A 22,997-nucleotide genomic window follows, 5' to 3' on the forward strand; every position below is an offset into this window, starting at 1 on the left:
TATGGTAAAATGCACACATGCAGCATTATTATTTATTATTACTGTATATCCATCCTTCAACATCAACCAAAGGGAAGGTCTATCTCAGGAGCTCTCCAGGCACCATATTTGGAAGACAATTAGAAACCAGCTTCATTTATTTTTTTCAGGATTGCAATGCAAATGGTGCAGTTTTAAATAAAGCATCAAATACACAAAACCAAACCCCCTTTTCCCCTGAATAAATGTCTTATAGGGCACACCATTTGAATCAATAAAGTCTTCTCCATGCATATTTGCATGCATCTGATTAACTGTGTACTAGTAATGTTAATTTGTTTTGGTGGGTGAGGAATGTGTCCCCCTCCCTATACTTCCCTGTGACCTTTTGGGTTCCCAACCAAGAGTTTAAGAAATTTTCCATTAACAATAATAGACTAAAATATGATTTCTTGGAATACATAGTTTATTTCACATGATGTGTTTTGAAATAATTCACATCTCCGCTACTTGGAATGCAACTGGGTGTTCTCTTTTGAATCATGTTTATTTCTTACTAATAATTGAATGACTTCTTTATACCAGGAAATGGTCCATGTTTGAAATATTGTGATGCAATAGTGCAAATTAATCCGACTTGCTGCAGTGTGGAATGAATAACATATCCTATATCTATGTTTTAGAAACATTCAGTTCAATAGAAAGCACCAGCATATAGTAATGTAACTAGTAGTTCCCAGGCCTGGGTGCAGCCCGTGCACCTGGGTCCCCCCCTCCGGGCACCATTTTTATGTGGACCTGTCACCCAGACATAAAAAGCTGTATAATAAAACTCCTTTTCAAATTCAACATGAAATCCAATTTCTATTTTTTTTATTAAAGCATTCATAGCTGTTGTAACCACATTTAAAATTTCAACTGTCAATCAAATATTGCCTGATCCTCCTCTATGCCTTAGGCACAGAGGTGGGGCAGACAATTACTTTCACTTTCCATTCAGTACTTCCTAGATATCACTGCTCTCCCCACATTCCCCCTTTCTCTTCATCATTTAATTGTGTAACCAGGGCATGGGGATGGACATCAGGTCCCCCATTCTGGTGCACAAACAAGACTCTCAGATGATGCAAGGCTTGCCTTAATAATAGTGTCCACAAAATGGCTCCTGTCTGCTTGCTATAATTATGAATTCCCAGACTGAAGGAAACAAGATTCAAATAATTTATACAGTGTAATTAAAGTTAATTTTTTTTGGGGGGGGGGGCTGACGGGTCCACTTTAATAAATACACTTCCAAATAGTCCATAGCAAGTGGATGAAGTTTTCTGTGGTGAGCTCTAATCTCACATTTTGATATCTGTGCCCCTAAGCTTGTTATGTTGGGTAACCAAGCACTGCGTATCTTGACAGCGCTATATAAATAAATGATGAAATGAAAAACAAATGATGAAACCAGTTTGTGCAAGCCAGTAGCATTTTTTCCTTTTCTGAAATGAGGAAAATATCTTTTGAACATAGACTCGCCAAGACCCTGGAGTGCCATTACACAATTATAACATTCATTGATATGTTATTATGTAACACTTACACTTCAAGTGGTAGTTGAACGTAAAATTTTCTTTATTATGAGACAATAATTTGTTCTTCAAACTGGATCCTTTGTGCATGGCACGTATTGTCTCATTTACTAAATGGGGCTGAAAAGTGAAACAGGCAGTGAGTGATGGTGGTCCCAAAGTTGGTGTTAGGTATGTTAAAATTTATTAAAAATGTCTACATATTTGAACATCTTGACTTTCATACTAGGCTTTCATGGTTAATACTGGCTCATTTTAAGGTATGCTACAGCTATGAATCATGAAACTTAAAGAGGTGGTATTCACCTATACATGTTAAAAATAAATAAAACTTGTTCTCATTTTTTAAAATATTTTTTTAATATTTGTAGTTTTATTTGTATTCTTAGAACCTCCCCATCATTCTTCCTGTAATGAGCTGATAATGAGCTCTATAAAAATAACCCCTCCCCATTGTCTCTTGCTTACATATTAAGAGGAGTTCATTGTGCAGAGGATTATTTTGGCAGTGGTAATCTGATTAATTACCTTTTTTTCTCCTCCCACATTTGCTCTAAAGAACCAGAACATTGGAAATGAAAAGCACATTCATTGACATACGGATCTTAATAAAAGCAATAGGCAACAAAATATGTTGAGCACAAGCTCTATTCATTAAACTTATGATGAACAAGGGGGCATACTGCCCTGTTAAATGGGAAATTCATAAATTCTCAAAATGAGAGCAGATATTTTGTCGGCAAACCAGTCTTGTTTGTACAACATAAAAGAACATAAATCCTGTAGAATGCCCAAGGGAAACCCTATAAAGGGGAGTAATTATAATAAACCACTTAGAGCTGTATGCTGTGTATCGTGTTGCCGTGGGAAAGTTAGGTTTGATTGGTTCATAAAACAAATCAGTAAATCCTTTCTAGGCTGGATAAGGCAGCTGTATGCCTTGTAATACAATACAGCTATTTATATTGCAAGATAAACCAGAAAAAACATGGAAAAAGTATCATTTTGCAGAATTTGTTTATGCTATCTCTTTTTTGTTTTCACTCTTTTTGAGTCTGTGTAAGTATACAGTATTTATGGAAACCATATCAGTCTGGTGCGGAAACAGCACACAGAATGTTTACAATTTCTTAGGCCTTCATAATATCAGCACTGACAAATCTTTCTGTTTTTAGATTTAATGGACAATGTTCAGGTGCCTTCAAAGGCCCCCAATCAAAAATTTCCAGCCAGCCCGACTGATGAGCCGACCGATATTCAAGTCTTCTGCCTATATCGGTCATGTCGTCTCCCACCGTACACGCATTTTGCATGATACGATATTATCAGTGCCACCTTTACTAGGAAGGTAGCTCACAGTAGCTTGGAGTTTGCACATAGAAAGTAGCAGAAGCAAGGCCAAATTTGCGAGAAGGCAACCTATCAAAAGCTGCAGACCCATTCCTGCACAATTGTTGCGGATCCCAGTCTTCTGTGGCACATCTGTATGGTGGAAGTTGAAAGATGCAAATCCTCCAGATATTTTTCTGCTATGATAGGTTTTTTTCCCATAAGGATGCCATGTTGGGTGTGGGGGGTGGTCACTGTGGAAGGAAAACTAACAGTAGGCCAATGGTCACAAGAAATATAAATGAGTGCATAAATGTTATTATTCTTATTTTGGGCATATATTTTCCTTACATGAATAACAGGTGCAAATTAGATGCAAAACTATAAATAGTTAGCATTGCTCCATTTTTTCCCATTGGTGCTATTTATTACATTTCCAGTAAAGAGTCTGCAGAAGCCTCTATGACACAAGTACACATACTGAATAGCCTGAAGAAGAGTAGGGGTCTTACCTAGTCTTGGCCCCACTTTGCTATATAGTAGTTTAGTACAAATATTATTACAGATAATTGCATGCACTGAAATAAAAATAGGGTGTTTGTTTAAAAAAAAAAATCTGTTACATAAAAAGAAATGTTTCCTTATTTTAGATATATACACATTATAAAATAATAAGCATTCTATTGATACTGGCACTACTGGCATCATCCACTAAAAGTACCTGCCCCATGTTTTTTTCAGTCAGTTAACAAACAGATCAATTACAATAATATAGAACAGTCCAGTGTTTCATGTTTAAAAGCCCTTTCATCTAAGAACCTGATTCAGTATGATGGCTCCTTCTGTGCACATTATTTTAACGTTTCCACTTTTTAAATGCACCCTCATGATAAACACTGATGAATTAATTCTAGGGAATCAGCAGAGTAGCCAACATAAATCATTTGGATGGCAGTTGCTAGACTGTTTAACTTGTCGCCCCTACTAAATAACTTTGGGGCTCAAATGCTTTAAAGCTTTCATGTGAGCTGGGGACATTAATCAACCTCTGTTAATTGAAATCAGTAAGAGGTAGCATGCCCCAGTGAGTGAAAACAGAGGCTTACATTTCTTCTGCTTCCTTGAAAGTGGGGTCCAATAGAGACACCATTGAGTCAGCTTGGATATAAGTCATTTCTGAGCAAATTACATGTTTTGATCAACCTTTAATGCAATCACACCAAAGCTGGCCAACTAATAAGGAAAACAAGGCAGTCTATCTGATTTGGTAAAAATTGAGTAATGCGTCTCTCTGGAACACCACAAGAACTTTCTCTCCTTTTTCCAACTAGTTATTGGCCTGATTGACCGACTCTCAGGCTAATCATTCAGATCTGTAATTTGGTCATCCATGACTGAATTTGCTCCACAACTATAAGGCTATAATGTAGATGAGAGACTAGCAACTGTGTTACTGCTACGGAATATACCAGTTTGTAACTATACATATGTGTGTGTATTTGTATACACATACAAATAGCATGTTGGTGTGCATAAGTGGAAACATAAGTGGTTCATTAATCTTACAGTAAATACGCTGTATGTCCATCTTGACAGACTGGGGAGATTGGATATTCAAATCTGGGTCTGTGGAGTAAAACATTGGGTGGAGTGCACTAGGGTAGGATCTCTGGTGAGACCAAATATTTCCTAGATATGTCTTTGTAAATATGTATTTGTGTTGGATTTATTTATGGAGACCATTACTGTATACAATATGAAACTGGGGAACCCGATAGAGAATTTTAAGATCTGCTGGCTAGGTTCAGAATGGAACTAAAGCTCTTCTAGAGCATAACCAAATACTTGAGAACATGCCAGAACAGTGGCCTGGAACTGAACTGAAATAAACTTCATAGCTGCTGTCCTTACTGATACAGGAGCAATGGCACAGTAGGTGGCAGCTGACTGGAAAAGAACCACAACCATGCCAAAGCAGAATATTTTCTTCTAGCTTAATGCCAATTAATTTGGTACCTGACTGAGCTATGACACAGTTATGTTACATTTCAGTTCTGTATAGTGTCCAAAGGCCTAGCTAGATAATACTAAAACAGATTTTTATTTGTCCTGTATTTTAATGTACACGAAAATTGATTACTGCATGCTTAGCTGTTGATCTTCATTGCTCTTTATCTCACTAGGTATGACTTTGTAGAGATCGAAGACCCCAGTGATGGCACAATTCTTGGACGCTGGTGTGGCTCTACTGCAGTGCCAAGCAAACAAATATCAAAAGGGAATCAGATCAGAATACGCTTTGTATCCGATGAATATTTACCTTCGGAACCAGGATTCTGCATCCATTATACACTTCTCACACCAGTAAGTAAACAGCTTCTGCCAAGCTCAGCACACTGCAGTAATTATTAATCAATGTTATACTTGGGGTCATCTGATCTGGTCACATGCTGGGACAGGGCCAAAAAAGTTAATGAAAGATAAACAGTTTTTTTTGACAAGCAATTTATCCCTTACATGAAAAGTAAACATATCTGCAGGTGTTAGATTTGCTGATTTAGGATCTACCAGCAAGTGGGTCTGTGGTCAGTCATGTGAAAAGTCTTCCACAACATTTCCCCTGACTTTCATTAGGAAATTCAATATCCATGTTATATATGTGATTATGACAGCTTAGTAGGCATATGCGTATGTCTTCTTTGATTATATTGGAGAATTTAAAAAAAAAAATCTTATCAATTAGATTCTGATCAATTAAAGGAACAGTAATATAAAAAAGTTGTTTAAAGTAATAAAAATATAGGGGGTTATGTATTAAAGGTCTAATTGTGTTTTTCCTGAAATATTTGAGTTTTCGAGGGTAGTTACACAACATTTTTCGGGATTAAAACTTGAATTTTTCAAATTTCATACCCCAAGTCAGAAGAAGATGGCAGAGGCCCCTTGAACCAATATGTTTTTGGCCTTCACGATTTTCATGTTTTGTACTGTGGTTATTGCTCAAAAACTCGATGAATTTGAGGTAATCAAGGTTTTTCCGCTGATAATTCAATGAATTAGAGTAATCAAATCTTTCCCCCTGATTGCATTCAATCGAGTTTTTTTACATTCAGGTTTTTTCATAAATAAGCAAACATTTGAGTTGTGAGTTTATTCACGGTAGAAAAAAAACTCACAAACCTTTCAACGTTTGATAAATAACCCCCATAATGTACTGTTGCTCTGAACTGGTAAAGCTGGTGTGTTTGCCTCAGACTCACTACTATAGTTTATTTATAATTGTAACTGCTGTGTAGTCATGGGGGCAGCCATCCAATCTGAAAAAGAAAATATGGCTCAGGTTGCATAGCAGATAGGCTCTGACAGATACAATGGGTTTAGTTCTTAAATTGTGTTGCCACACACCCTAATTACCAAGTTTATTTTGTGAAATGTGGCAGGTTATGTAAGTTTGAGCATATTTCTGTGTTTTTTTCCAGTTATTACAGTTTTGTTAATGAAGATGAATTGTTCTTTAAGTTGTGAGTCTAACTTTTCCCAAGGGACCTGTTATCTTATTTCTTATATTGTTACAATTACTTATTTGCTTATCTCGAAAATTGTTACAATTACTTATTTGCTTATCTCGAAATTACAAAAATATCTTATATGCAGCTGTGGCTATTCCGGGCTCTCTGCCGAAAGCCAATTAAGTTAGAAACTTTGTTTCTTTTTCTGACTGTTCAGTGCAGAGAAAAATGGGACTTTCCAGTACAAATGAGGGACTGCTGGTTGAGCTGTCAAAAGAGGGAACTATCCCTATAAAAATGGGACAGTTGGGAGGTATGTTTTCCTGGTTGTTAGGGTAAACTGGACCCTAGAAACTAGATAGCTGCTGAACAAAAACCCTTCCATTGGCCTGTAAGTGAGGGAGTTCTGTGTATTGTGTGCTGAACAGTGTTACATGTCATACAAAAATAATCAGAATAATAATTATAATAATAACTATTTTAAACAACAAAGACTTGTGATTAGTGTGGTGGTTGTGGTGATGGCAGTAATGAAATGAATTGTTCATTATTTATATAGCACAGACATATTCCACTGTACAAAGTATACATACTCTTCAATTATATAGCGCGTGGCAGTTCTAACCTAGAATGACGGAGAATGATGGATAGGAGATGAACTGTAGTTCTCACAGCTACATTATATAAAAATAGTCACCACTTCAGGAATCATTGGCCTCTTATGCTGTGATTAGAGCCTGGCAGGTGGCCAAAAAGGATGTGAATATTGTTAAATTGCGTTTGTAACCTAAATTTGTTCACACAGGCACGCTTTGTAGGCCTGAAGAGAGACTGGAATATATTACTTCTTCACTTTTTTCTGACAGTGATATAGATTGTGTGTGTTTCTAGTAAATTACTGTCCATATCAGAGTACCGTCGTGCACTATTTTGTTTCCTAAATGTTTGGCATTTAGAATTCTAAGGGCTCATTTACTAATGCAGGGTTGCATGCAAAAAAGCTAAAATCAGGCCCAATTTGTTGTGTATGTGGGAATATGAGAGCATGCAGCATCAGTTACAGCTTTTCTGTGTGATTCAGTTGGGAACCCTGAAATTTCTCTCAGAGTTTGCTCTGTCTTATTATATGAAGCAGACACAATAAGCAAATAAACACTAGATGCACTTTTTTTGAATGCCGTTTTGACTGGAGAATGATACACCAATATTTTCTCCTAGCCCTGGGCCTTGCTATCATAAATAAGCCCTATGGTTATTTTCATATTAAGATCTAGTTCAACAGGTTTCAATATTCTACAGATATTTTAATTTTGTTCAATGCCAGTGAAACCAATCTCAAATACAATATCCAAAAATCGACGTCTTCCATTTTCCACTGAAAAGAGCTACAAACATTGAGAACATGTTGGTATTGTGGAATGATATTTATTTAATATACAATATATAAGAATTGTACATATAAAACTGTATATCAGTTAAAAAAAACATTATCAAATATACAATATACTGTATAAGAATTAAACATATAACTTTATATTAGTTAAATAAATCATTGCAGAGCAATGCCACAATGACATTAGAACGAAGCAGTGGTTCTTGGAATTACAGTATAATTTTCCAGCAGAAATGGACATCACTTCTAACAAACTGTCCCCTGCAAAATGGGCCATAGTTTATCATGTGAAACCTTATGGGCAAGATTCAATTTTAGGAGAAAAAAAACTTTCACTAATTAATTTCCAGTTTTCCCATATCTTATATCACACTTTATCACATGAAAACTATATTGAGGTTGAACAGTTGACATTAGCGGGCCAATTCACCAAGCTCAAGTGAAGGATTCGAATTTCGAAGTGTTTTTTGGGCTACTTCGACCATCAAATGGGCTACTTCGACTTCAACTCGAAGGATTCGAACTAAAAATTGTTCGACTATTCGACCATTCGATAGTCGAAGTACTGTCTCTTTAAGAAAAAACTTCGACCCCCTAGTTCGCCATCTAAAAGCTACCGAACCCAATGTTAGCCTATGGGGAAGGTCCCCGTAGGCTTGGCTAAGTTTTTTTGGTCGAAGGATAATCCTTCGATCGTTGGATTAAAATTCTTCGAATTGTTCGATTCGAAGGATTTAATCGTTCGATCGAACGATTATTCCTTCGATCGTTCGATCGAACTTTTTGCGCAAAATCCTTCGACTTCGATATTCGAAGTCAAAGGATTTTTATTCCCCAGTCGAATATCGAGGGTTAATTAACCCTAGATATTCGACCCTTGATGCATCGGCCCCTAGGGGTCAGGGTGGGACATTTAGGGGGACGATCATGACATCGGCGAATGTATCTATGATGTGCCAATTGGTGATTGGCTGATCACTCACCATGTCATTCAACAAGAGTCCTGTTCTGCTTTATAATTTCTGTATTTGTATAATCCAGTTTCAGGATGTGTAGGAGATAACAGTGTAAATATGTAAATTTGGATGTTGAGAGTTGAGATTTAATATGTTTACCAATAACTATTTATTATAAGGGTCCTGATAGAAACATTTTTCTGGGGTGCATGCAGCTGAAGTGGCCTGGATTTGAAAGAATTTCATGCCAATTAAGAACAAAAATAGATTTTTATCTAAATAAATAGTGATATTGCTTAAGTGTTTCAGCTTTGTATTGTAGAACTAACCATATTCTAATATTCACAGTAAAACCAAATAGGTTCAATATGTGAGTTACTGGAAACCAAATACATTGCTGATTGCTCCTCCACAGTCAGAACCATTGCAACAAAAAGCAACAAACAGAAAAGGGCAGCTATCCTGTGTATATCAATAAGTGGAAGATTTTGGCCAAATGTTTTTATTGAAAAAAAAAGATATATAACCTTGCAGATCATTTGCAAGATGTCCTAAACAGATACGTCTTATGACAGATAAACGGAGAGAATAAAACAAAAAGGTATAGAGTTTCCTATCTGTTGCACTTGGATAAGCGTCCCTTGGGTATTAATAGTCTGGGGCTGGCAAGGGATGTGATTAAATCTGTAAATCCCATGCCTTTTTTCATATATTTTAAAGATTTTAATGCTTGGAAAGTTCCATTTCATTGGCTGTGGCTTAAGCAATATAATCGGCTTTAAGTATTTCTCGGCACAGTAGTTCTAATACATAATGCTACTCAATAAGACAATAGCATTTGCAGAATAATTGTATGACCTAGGTAAAGAAAGATGATTAACCCTGTGTGATGATTTTTTTATCTTTCTTTCTCTCTTCCCTTTAGGTATTTGTCTGCCTATGGATATTTTTAGGCTGCAATGAAAATAAAACCCTAGGTTTGCCCATAGCTTGTACAGGGACATACTAAAGTCTATTCTCCTTATACTAGCACCATTTGTTGAACACTATAATTGCCCAGTTATCCAATTGGTTTGGGGCAGCTATGCCTATTTAGGAAGCTCTATTATCAGTTCTATTATTATGGAAGCTGAGAGCCTGCATATACCAATGCTGAGATTTTAAAAACTCATACAGAATAAAAAATTATCATTAGGCCAATAGCAACTCAGTAGGAACTACTCAAAAAACCCTCTAGTTAAAACTTTTTTTTTTTAAACTGTACAGGGTCAGTCTAGTGTGCTGTCTGTACTCGCTGCCGCTGAGGTCACATGCTCACTTTCTATCCTTTATTTTGACAGATCTTATTGTGTACATGCAGCTACATAAGACCTTAGCTGAGACAGTGAGCACTTGAATCTTGGCTGATGAATAACTTACAATGGCCACTTTTGTTACAACTTAACTTTATATTAAAGGGGTGGTGCACCTTTAAGTTAACTTTTAGTTCACTTTTTATGTTGTAGAAAGGCTAATTCTAAGCAACTTTTTTTTCTTTTTTTTTTAAAATAGTTTTTAAATTATTTGTCTTCTGACTCTCTCCAGCTTTCAAATGGTTGGGCGCTGACCCCATCTAAACACAAATGCTCTGTAAGGCTACAAATGTATTGTTATTGATACTTTTTATTATTCATTTTTTTATTCAGGCCTCTCCGATTCATATTCCAGTCTTTTATTTGAATCAGTGAATGGTTGTGTCATTTGGGCCCTACCAAACAGACTGCTGAAATTGCGGCTGCTGCCGATTAAATAACTCAAAAACCACAAATAATAAAAAATGAACATTGTTTTCTTCTCAATACTACTATCTCTTAGATGCTGCTTCCTAACTTGCCCAAATATTTCTTAAGTCTTTATTTTGACCGGTGTCTCCTCAATTTATCTTATGCAATGTCTTCCCATGACTTTCCACTGAGTGGAGGAGGTAATTAAAGTAATGACTCAAATATAACTGCTCTTTCTTCAATTTTATTTTGCTTACGGATTCACTTCCCCTTCATTTGAATTTCATTGCTCTATGTAATTAATATAATCAATTTTCCTCTATAATTGTGTGGCCTCTTATAAAAGAGATTTTGCTGAGTTTTGAAGCAAACCCGGTTTAATATGGTCATTTGAATCATATTTCAGTTCAAGTGCATGGAATATCCAGCGATACATTCCATATTTCATTGGGGATAAATTGTTTACATTGAGACATTTGTCTTTTCTGGGTATGAAGCCATAAAACATTTGAGACTTTTATACAGCTTTATTAAAGAGGCCTGGAAACAATTACAGAGGCAAGTGATGTGTGTTTTTCATATATTCATAACTCCAGTGATTCATAGTCTGTGATGTGGTTAGTCATAGTTACATAGTAGCTGAGGTTAAAGAAAGACAAAAGTCTGTGCTAAATGCGCACAGACGCAATAGATAAAGATTGAGATAAAGGCAAATCATTTCTTTTCCTTTGAATATAAATATGCATTCCAGTTTTAAATTGAGAGACAGAAATCAAGGAACCATTTTTGAAAAAAAATCATAGCACTGATATGCAATTGTAATGACGTCACCATTTTTTTGGATATCAGGATACCTTACCAAAAGACAACTTGGGTGAAATACATGGGTCAAACTATTCTGTTGTGGGGACTATAGCAGGGAACTATTCTTCTGTCTGTCTGTGTACACTGTATCTATTCTGTTAAGGAAATACCTTCATATTCAATAATGCTGCAATAATAAAACAATATCACTTCTGAATTTTGCACCTCCGCCACTGCAGACTTCCAATGACACTTATAAAGCATGTACAGTTATGGGTTCTATTATCCAGAATGCTAGAGACCAAACAAGGGCTCTTTCTATAATTTGGATCTTCATACTTTAAAGGGGAAATTTACTATAAATCGAATTTATCTCACCTTTTTATTAAACCAAGTTTGACCAAACTCCCATCCACAATTTTATCTTATTTATTAAAAAAAATAACTAAAAAAAGCCAATAACTTGATAAAATAGTGAAAACTCGAAAATGCACACATTTTTCTGATTATCGGATGATAATCACAATAGATCACAATATTTTCAAATTTTGACTTCTACATGACCTTAGGAAAAAATGTATGTAGTAAGATGCTAATCTCCGCAGGGCCTGTCAACAAGGGCCCATGATTTTTGGGATAAAACCCCCAGTTCACAAGGGTATAATCATTCAAAACCAAAAAAGTTATCCCAAAACTCCATATTATATTAAAAAAAATATAGTCTTTATTCAAAAATCATGTAAAAAAGATAGGTATACAGACCACATGGTATTCTTCCTTTTTTGGGCGGGTTTTGAATTCTACATGACCTTGACAGGTTTTAGAAGGCAGATTTTTGGATTCTGACTTTTAGTAACTTCAGTGTATAATTAATCTTAATCCAAAGTTTCTTTTTCCTCTAAAAGTTTGAGTTTTTGCCCAAAAAACCTCAAACAGAAAAAATTGAGCTTTAGTAAATAACCTCCTCAGTCTATTAAAACATAATGTAAACATCAAATAAACCTAATAGGATTGTTTTACTTCCAATAAGGATGCATTATATATTAGTTAGAATCAAAGCACTGTCTTATAACAGACAAACACGTTTTTTTAAGATTTTGAATTATTTAATTAAAACTATAGGAGATGGCCTTCCCATAATTTGAAACTTTCCGGATAATGAAACCCATACCTGTACATTTGTTTTGTTTTTAAACATAGAATAATCATAAATTAAAAAACCACAAGCAGCTCCATCTTAGTTTGAATTTTCTTTTTATATAGCAAGCTTTTATTAAAAACTTGTGTATTTTCTAAAAGAAATGTTACTTCATTATGTGGTTAGGTAACGGAGATTGACTTGCTGCTGAATTTATTATTCCAGTAGCAAACATTCATGTGTTTACTTCTGAAGTCGTTTCACAATCCCTAGACATATTATGTAACTGCTTCCATTATTTCATTGTTTACACCAATGATTCCCAATCCAAAAGAGCGTTCATTTTCCATTTTTTTCCTTCTTGGAATCCCTTCCCTTACTAATTTGGAAGTATGTGAATGTATATATCATTATCACATAAAACTATCATTGCTACTGTTCTGATGAGTGTAACCAAGAATGTTTCCTAGTGACAGAATAGTAGTTAAACTTTTGCTTTGATTTTTAGAGCCTGTTTATAAGAACAGCAGTTACCCCACACATCGTCATCTGCCTGACATCACAGTTTAAATAAAAAAATAAATAAAATAGCTTTGTTTTCAAGATGCATATTAAGGGGCACATTTACTATTGGTCGAATAGCGAGGGTTAATTAACCCTCAATATTCGACTATCGAAGTTAAATCCTTCGACTTTGAATATCGAAGTCAAAGGATTTAGCGCAATTCGTTTGATCGAACGATCGTAGGAATAAAGGATTAAATCCTTAAACCCGAACGATTCGAAGGATTTCAATACACCGATTGAACGATTTTCCTTCGATCGGTAGGTTTTAGATAGCGAGGTAGGTGATCGAAGTTTTTTTTAAAGAGACAGTACTTCGACTATTGAATGGTCGAATAGTCGAACGATTTTTAGTTTGAATTGTTCGATTCGAAGTCGAAGGTCGAAGTAGCCAATTCGATGGTCGAAGTAGCCAAAAAAACCTTCGAAATTCTAAGTTTTTTCCATTCGAATCCTTCACTCGAGCTAAGTAAATGTGCCCACTATTGTCAGCTTAAAATTTTTCCGCATAAAATGCAATCATAAAAGCAGTGATCGATTGAAAAGGCTTCGTAAAGACACTCGTCAGGCATTGCCAAGTTTTTACACCGTTTTATTCTTCTGGAATTTACTTGCTGTCATAAACCAAACCATAAAAACAATGGCATAAAATAACGTAGTTAAATACTGTGATCATGCAGCTTAAAAGAATTTTTTTACAAATATTACTTTACCTCAATTCAGACTTTGAGGTTATAATGCCCGGACATTTTTAGTGAGTGGCAACACTGTTAATATTTCCCTTATTGCTTCTAGTTACTAGATCTAGTGATCCAATAATGATGCTTACTACTCGGTAAAAAAAATCTCAGGCACTTCACATTTAACAGTTTCCTAATCATCCCAGCGAAAAAAAAAAAGAGTCCTTAATATCTGTTTTCAATTTACAGTGGGGGGGGGCTAACTATTCAGAAGGATGGGAGAGCTCAGTGCTTCTGCTGAATTAGGTGTTAAAGGCAAACTAAACCCTAAAAGTGTATATAGTTAAAAATGCCATATGTTACATACTGAACTTGTTGTACCAACCTAAAATGTTAGGATCTCAATAGCAGCAATTATCCAGGACTTCAAACTTGTCACAGGGGGTCACCATCTTGGAAAGTGTCTGCGACACTCATAAGCTCAGTGGGTTCTGAGCAGCTGTTGAGAAGCTAAGTTCAGGGGTTGTTGCAAATTATCAAGCAGAAAATGAGGATGGCTTGTAATATAAGCTGATGCTACAAGGCTGATTATTTAATTCTGATGCTAGTTGCATTGCTTTTTGGGCTGCCATGTAGTAATTATTTGTATTAATTACTAATCAGCCTTTCATTGTGACATTTATATTCTATGCTTACAGTATATTATGAGAGGGTCCCTAAGCTCAGTAGGTGACAGCAGCACAGAGCATGTGCAGTGAATCAGCAGAAAAGAAGATGAGGAGCTACTGGGGCATCTTTGGCGACACAGATCTTTACTGCTAAAGGGCTGTGGTTGCCTTGGGCTGGTACAGAAGCCTAATGTACAACATTTCTACCCTACTTCTTTAGTTAAGCTGTAGTTCTCCTTTAAGCACACACCAGTACTGTAATTGCTAACCTCTCACCCAAGTGCTCCTCAGCAGTGAAAAATACAGACTTGTCTGGGGTTTTGATTAGGTGATTAGAATCGCGGAGGGGGGTTTTGCAAAACCTTTCAGTGTTTGTTAAATCAGCAGAGGAGTCATTAAGATAAGCACCTAATGATACAACTTTTTCCAGTCTGGTCCTCAAAGTGTATATAGAATATTTTCCATAAAGCAAGACATGGCTTCTGTGGTTTCCCAGGTAGAATATAGAAATAGCCATATGGGTACTATAAAATTCATTCCTAGTGTGAAAACAGCGGCAAAAAAACGTGTATTTTTCAAACCTATACAGCTTTACGCAAGATTACACATTTTCAGGCAAAAGTAAATACTTTAATATTCTGATGAGAGCATTTGGCAACTGGACACCTAGAAAAGCAATAAATATGTTTACATCAAATTATATATATATTTATAAATATAAGCTAACATTATTTAGTATAAACATTTTGCTTGGTCTTAAAAGTTCTTTGTTTTAAATAGCTATTCCATAGAAATCCCCTTTTATATTGTTTCATTGATAGCATTCTTTTCCAGCTCTTGAAATGCCTGTAAAAACCACTTCTGGCAGAGCTTTGTAGCAAAAAAGTAAAAAAGTGAGAGTGTTTAAATTGTTCCAGGGCATGCTTGTGCATTTGTAGAGACTACTGTCAGTTGTTCCTGGCAGGAGTCATTGTCTGCATGCCTTGTCTGCTACTTAAGCTATTTAAAATGCACATTATGTGCATAAATGTGTGACACGGCCTGAATGAGATTTGATACACCTTTTTATTAAGCTAGCCTTACAAAGTGGTCACTGTTCTTTGTTGGTGTGATCAGTATAGATAGGCCCATTTCTCGGCTTTCATTACAGTAATACCTCTTCTTTGGACTTTATCCCCCAGATTGGTATGTAGGAGGTGAAAGGGTTACATATAACATTTTTATTTAGCCAAAAAGAAATTGAGAAAAATATCTTGGAATATATATTCTGTAATATTTTGCAGCTGTTGCTAAGATATAATATGTGGAGGCCTGGCGTCTGCAGACCTCCATGGCAATTATATTACATTATGCTTTTCTCAAAATGATCAAAAATTAAATATACTATGTAAATATGGCTTACTTTTTGTTTGTTTTCTGTAAAACAAGATGGTTGTAAGAAAAAGTGTATTTTATGCAGGGAACATTTGGCTTTAAACATTTGGGTTTGAACTACAGTTTTAGGACCTGTTATCCAGAATGCTCGGGACTTGGGGTCAGAATAAAGCATCTTTCTGTAATTTGGATCACCATACCTTAAGGGGCAGATTTATCAAAGGTTGAAGTGAAAATTCTAATTTCTAGCTAATTTTTGTGTACTTCAACTAGAGAATAGTGCAAATTCGATTTGAATTTGAAAAAAAAAATGAAAATTCGAATTTAGAAATTTATAATGTACTGTCTCTTTAAAAATGTGACCATTCGCCATCTAAAACCTGCTGAATTGTTGTTTTAGCCTATGGGGAACCTCCTAGAACCTATCTTTTTTTGGGGGGGGGAACTCTGAACTCTGAACTGAATGGCTGCCCCCATGGATACACAGCAGCTTCTTTATATAAACTATGTTTCTGAAGCAAACAACCTGGTTGTACCTGTGCAGTGCAACAATACATTACGGGGCAGATTTACATAGGGTCGAATTCGACTGCCGAATGTAAATCCTCCGACTTCGAATATCGAAGTCGAAGGATTTAGCGCTATTCCTACGATCTAACAATCGTAGGAACGATTAAATCCTTCGAATCGCACGATTCAAAGGATTTTCATCCATCGATCGAAGGATATTCTTTCGATCAGAAAACTGTTAGGAAGCCTATGGGGACCTTCCCCATAGGCTAACATTGGCCTTGGTAGGTTTTAGGTGGTGAACTAGGGGGTCAAAGTATTTTTTAAAGAGACAGTACTTCGACTATCGAATGGTCGAATAGTCGAACGATTTTTAATTCGAATCGTTCGATTCGTAGTCGAAGTAGCCATATTCGACCATTTGAAATTCAAAGTATTTTTTCTTCTATTCCTTCACTCGAGCTAAGTAAATGGGCCCCTACATGTTCATTACTTTAAAACACTTCCATTTTTTGGTGTTACTAATGAATAACTATGCTCAAACAAGTTTAATTTTTTGTTGATGGCAGAATGCTATTTGCTAATATAATTCTATGTGTAGTAATCTTCATGCAGAACAAGTTACCTTGTTCACATATATTGCTTTTAAAAGCTATTTAGAAAAAAAAAACATTTGTTTTTAAAAAGGTGATTGAGAAATGTAGTGGAAAATGTAACCGGCTATTTTAAGGCCATTTTATTTGTTTCCATTTCACATTTCTGATTTGCCAAATGCTGAATTTTAGCTGAACACAGACTAAATTCCGAATCTTATTTTTGAAAATATATGCAAATAGTTTAACAGAACATTTACCCCATGTTGCAACCGACAGACCGTGCAATGAAATGAACGCTGCACAATTACCTCATTAAAATAAATATTTTCCCCAAATGTTCAAAAGGCAGCAACTTTCTATTAGTGCAAAAATACATGTTTTGCCTGCACACATACCCCTTGGATTGTGGATTTGTTTATTGAAGCCACTGCATTTCAGTGTACCAGATATTAATTCCTGATAATGCAAAACATCATTTGTTGAAATAAGTGACCTTTTCATTGTACTGTACATCTATTGATTTAATAGGCAATTAAAGCTAAAAGCCTGTATCTGACATGAACAGGTAATGGTAACAAAAAATATGAAATAAATATGCTGAAAGGTAAGCTGTTTTAGGAAGCCCCATATGTTCTAAAACAAATAGGCTGGACATTTCAATATGGAGTCTAAAATTCAACACAGTTCTATTCTCAGTGGTGTAGTACTAACAAAAATAGTATTAATACAAGTTTAGAGAAGGCAAAAGAGAACACAGCCCTGGACATATGTTATGGTAAGCACCACTACACATTACTCAGCATGAGCAGGAAAACACAGCAGTTCATGGTTTGTTTATCACAATTACCTGACTGTACCTCATGGAGAGCTGCCAAGCAAATCTCTTTCAAAGAATGACATTGTGTTCCCTGCAGATCATAGCTGGAAGCATTGTTGATGGACACTGCATGCCATGCTCCTTGGTTCGGTGGATTCAGCATACAGTGTGATGCATTCTTTAAACTAACAGAATAGGACATTGTCAGAAACTGTTTTTTACATTTTTATGAGTTTTCTCACCCACGGTATTGACCATGGCTATTTCTTCTGCCGTTGCCTTTGCTGCTGTGAACAAATGACACAGTCAGAAGTACAAATCTTGAAGAAAGAGGTACGGTGACAGAAGACTTCATTTTATCCAGAGCCAAACTTTTTTGTTGATTCAACAGAAGGAGTAAAACTTAAATAACTCTAGTTATGGTTATTGCAGATTATAAACTATGCCCCTTACACAATCATTCAAGGCAAAACAAAATGTTGTCTATAATACATATGAGTAGAAAGGAAAATGCCCAGATGTCTACTGGGGATAAATAAATGGTGCATAATTTAGGTTGTACAGGATAGTAAATGAAATAAAAAAGGCATTGGAGTCCTGGTGGACGTTTTCCATTCCATTATATTCCTGTGTTCACTGTATTAACAAAGCTAATGCTTCTTTGTTTTCAGCAACAAGCAGCGCCTGCAAGTCCATCAGTCCTCCCGCCTTCAGCATTGCCATTAGACATTCTAAGTGAAACTGTTGCTCGGTTTGAGACGCTGGAAGAAGTAATAAGATACCTTGAGCCAGACAGATTGCATTTGGACATAGAAGATTTATACAGACCACCATGGCAATTACTCGGAAAATCCTACATGTATGGCAGAAAGAACAGAGGTATGTCTTGTCCAATTCAATTTTCAGTTTTCTGTGCTGATTTCATACATTGGTTTTTCTTCCATGTATATTCCGTTTAATTGATACGTATCTATATCTTTAGAGTTCAATCAGCACAATCAAACAGTCATTCTAGATCATTGTATAGCTGCTTTAATCCATGAGAACACCAAATAGGAAAGAATAAGCACTACTTCTAAAAAGTGTGTTCTCTAAAAGTTTAGGAAAGGAAATGTGTATTTTCTGTAGATTACTGGAAAGATTGTATAGGTATGGGACCTGTTATCAAGAATGCTTGGGACCTAGGGTTTTCTGGAAAAGGGATCTTTCAGTAATTTCGATCTCTTAAATCTAGTAAAAATGAAATAAACCTATGACAGGTTCGCAGAGAGTAAGGGTGTTACTGTATTTATCAAAATCTGAAATTATTTCTTGAAATAAACTCCAACCAAATCCGCACACATTATTTCTCCTTATTTATTAATAAATTTTCCCGAATATTTCCTGTGCGGGAAAAAACTTGAAAAAATCATGAAAAATCTGAATCGTACAATTTTTTTCAGATTTTTGCCTGAAAACCAATAAATCTTCAGATTATTGCACGAAACCCAGCGCAGATCAGGATATCTTCGGGACTTTTCCCATTGACTTATAAACAACCTCGGCAGATCTGAGATGCAGGACTTTCAGATTCAGACTTTTTCCTTCCTCGGGGTATAATAAATCCCGAAACAGTCTAGTTTTTTTTTTTTACTAAAAATTCAGATTTTCTCTTAAAAAAATAGCTTTTATTTCAGCCGGCAGCAAACAGATAAAAATAAAGGCAGCTTTCCTTTAAAAACTGTTTGAACAACCAAAAAAAGTCTTTCAGCAGCAATATTAGTTCAACAACAACTTAAAGGTAGCATAACTACAGATCTCCACAGGGCGACTGTGTGTGTGCACAGGCACATAGGTTCCTTAGAGTCAGGATCCCACACCTCTTTCTGTGTCTCTCTTAGTCAGAGATCCTGAGACACTGACTAGCCTGGATATACATCGCAGGTACAAACTACATGTATACAACACAACATGACTGCTGATTATGAACGCTGCGTCTTCATCCGAAAGTCGTGTTCCCATTATATTCGGCGCCTCCAACTTGTCACCAGCATTTTGTCACCGCACGACGCATCGTTCTATGGAGTTCAGCCCTTCTGGGCAACTGATTAGCAACCTGAGGCCAATCAGGCCCAGCTGTAGCACCTTAATGCTATAAAGCCCAATATCATTGCTTTGCTTCCAATAAGGAGTAATATCTTAATTGGAATCTTGTCCAAGGTACTGTTTATTATTACAGAAAAAAGGAAATCATTTTTAAAATTTTGAATTATTTGATTAAAATGGAGTCTATGGGAGATGGCCTTCTTATAATTAGGACCTTTTTGGATAATGTTTTCTGGGTAATGGATCCCATGCCTGTAATTATTTATTAAATTGTCTGGCTATTTCTAAACTAATCAAAAATAATTTATTTTGGGACTATTGAGAAGCCATAACAAAAGAACACATTAGGGCACATGTACAAGTGCATTTTGTGTGCAATCACTATGGTTTTTCCCCACAATGCAGCTTTGGATCCTGTACAGCTGCATATATAGTGGATGGTGTGGGATTGGATAACATCAGTAATACCCTTAAATATGTGGGCTAATAGACTGTACAAACATGTATACTTAAAAAATACTGTTCATGTCATTTACCACCCTCACTCTGTTCTTGGAACCTTGCATAAGTGCCTTGTTCTATATTCCCTTAAACAATTGTGACCCAGTATCCAATCCCTTGACTCAGTACAGACTCTCTTTAAAGCCATTATTTGTTACTTAATCATTTATCTATTCCAGTGGTTCCAACACCATTATTGGGGTGCCCAGCCTGAAGGTCAGTTTGGTTAAGGTTTGTAGTCAAGGAGTATTAACTACCTTGGAAACACTTGATCTAGATTTCATCAATAACATTACCTTTGCAACAACATCAGGTTTAGACATTTATTTACGATTCCAGGGAATAATGAGCACAATTTATGGCAGGCCTGGATTTTTCACCAATTTCGGGCACTGAAATAATAGCAAAAGAGAGGAAGAACTTGCAGGCTCAACTCCCCCTCCACTGATTTATAAACATTGGTTATTATAAACCAACATGAGAATACAACATTATATAAGATTAAAACGTAGTAGTAGTTGTGGGAAAACATGTTTTTTTTCAAAATGCATCAGTTAATAGTGATGTGCTAGTAGAATTCTGGACTGAAATCCATTTTTAAAAAGAGCAGATGTTGTTATTTTTAATTTTGAAATTTGGCATGGGGCTAGACATATTGTCAGTTTCCCAGGTGCCCTCAGGTCATGTGACTTGTGCTCTGATAAACTTCAGTCACTCTACTGCTACACTGCAAATTGGAGTGATATAATCCCCCTCCCTCCCCAGCAGCTCATCAGCAGCCTATCAACAAAACAATGGGCAGCTAACCAGATAACAGCTACCTGACACCTCTGCTGAAGGATTTGTTTGCATTGCTAGACATGAGAATAACACCACGAGTAGGTCATGGTTAGTGTTGGGTGAATCCCAAGTCGATGTGTGACAATCATTTTTTCACTCATTGGAGTCTATGGGCCTCGTTTTCGCTGTGAAACTTGCCGAAAAATTTCGCTCATCACTAGTTGTGATTACATGCAATGGGAAGGGGAGAAACAATAGCTGTCTCAAAGCAGTTCCATCCTGAAGTGTTGGCTCCTTCTCAAAGCTCAGAATGAAATGGCTGCCTCCCCACCAATATTACAGCTAAAACAAAAATACATTTGTTTGTTCAAGAATACAATTTTAAATGGTAGAGTGAATTATTTGCAATGTAAACAGTGTAATTCAGAAATAAAAAGTAAACCATAAAAAGCATGAGAGAAAAATGATGATTCCCCTCATTGCAGTTGGAAACTGAGGATTCAACTTATAAAAGAATGTGCCTCAAGGCAACATCATGTAGACTCTTGATAAATGCTAAAACCTATATATTTATCTTTGTTTCCACACTTTCTTTCCAAGCGCCTTCAGGCTCAGGACTTATCTGGCACTTCAAATGACAGATAAACTACACACTTACAAAGTGAGCCTACTAATTAGGTTTATTGGCTATCCACAAATCCCCCTCAATGCATTTGCAGCAATGTAATTTTGCTATGTGGAAAATGTCTGTAAATGCATTTTCCATCCACGCCCCATCATATTCCTAAGACTCAAAAGCAAACGATTGTGTCTGTGTGTACATGTATACAGCATGTGCCTACACACATACTAATGCATAGAGGCAGTGCAATAGAGAAAGTGCTATTTTTGCAATAAACATAATGCTCCAACAGTAAAAAGACTGCAAGAAACATCCCTTAAATATAGTAAGTAGTATAACATGTTTTACATTAAACATAGTATAACAGTTATAGGGTTAGTTGTAGAAGGAAATACTCTCAATGTTTCCTACATGACTTTAGTGAAAACCTACTGTTTAAAGCCTTGAAGATGTTATGCATTATCTAAACCTTTAGACCATGAGATGTAAAGTTCATGTCATGGATTATTAGGAGAAGGAGGGAGTCCTTAAGGCAGGAGCTGTTAATGACCCACAGGAACTGAAAACCCACAGGCTGAAGAACAGTCACAAGGACAGGCTGGAATAGGATGGAGTGGGTGAAGGCATAAGGACAGGCTGAAGTAGGATGGAGTTGGTGAAGGCACAAGGACGGGCTGGAGTGGGACGGAGCGGGACGGAGCGGGCGAAGGTACAATCTAGATAACTATAGGATCTGGACTGGAGAGAAGACAGGGCTGGATACAAAGAGGAGCAAGACCAGGCAGGGCAGGAAGCAAGGAACAGGAGAGCAAGAGCACAGGAGCTGGAGCTAGGGTCAGGCCACAGTGCTCAGTACAGTAGCTAATGCTCTAGCGATGACTGTGCGGAGGGCTGGGCTATATATAGGGCTGACTCTACCCAACCAATATGGTTGCTGGGAAGGGATGGTAAAGACCAGATGAACTATAGCGAGCAAGTCTGCTAGCTGCTCACCTGGCCCAGTGGAAAGGACACAGAGCCAGAAACCCATAGGTTCCTGGCTCGAATTCCAGCAGAACCTTGCAGTTTAGAAGTTATGCACTAAGGCCACAACACCACATTATTTCTACATCAAAATCAAACTGACTATACTGTAACTTCAGCAGGTGAAAATTATAACTATTATAATAATGGTACCTAAATAAAATAGAAATATACCTGTTGTCCAGGAAACCCCCTGGAGTCCTGCACACAGAGCATTATATCTGATATAACAGTGGTGCTGTGAAATATTCATGTTGCTTATATATTCCTTATGAGTCATATTCTAAATTGTTGTGGCAGTTCACTGGCTGGTCATGTGTTCATTGGTA

General features: G+C 36.4%; 1 protein-coding gene across 1 annotated transcript in view; it reads left to right on the forward strand.

The window, feature by feature from the left end:
* The window catches only part of pdgfc.L (platelet derived growth factor C L homeolog), a 168,315-nt gene that overhangs the window by 140,130 nt on the left and 5,188 nt on the right, over window positions 1–22,997 (forward strand). The window contains exons 3-4 of the mRNA XM_018231204.2: window positions 5,069–5,249; window positions 18,329–18,536. Of these exons, the coding sequence (XP_018086693.1) occupies window positions 5,069–5,249; window positions 18,329–18,536 (389 nt within the window). The remainder of the gene's footprint in view (window positions 1–5,068; window positions 5,250–18,328; window positions 18,537–22,997) is intronic.

This window comes from Xenopus laevis, chromosome 1L (genome assembly GCF_017654675.1).
Source record: "Xenopus laevis strain J_2021 chromosome 1L, Xenopus_laevis_v10.1, whole genome shotgun sequence".
NCBI lineage: Eukaryota > Metazoa > Chordata > Amphibia > Anura > Pipidae > Xenopus > Xenopus laevis.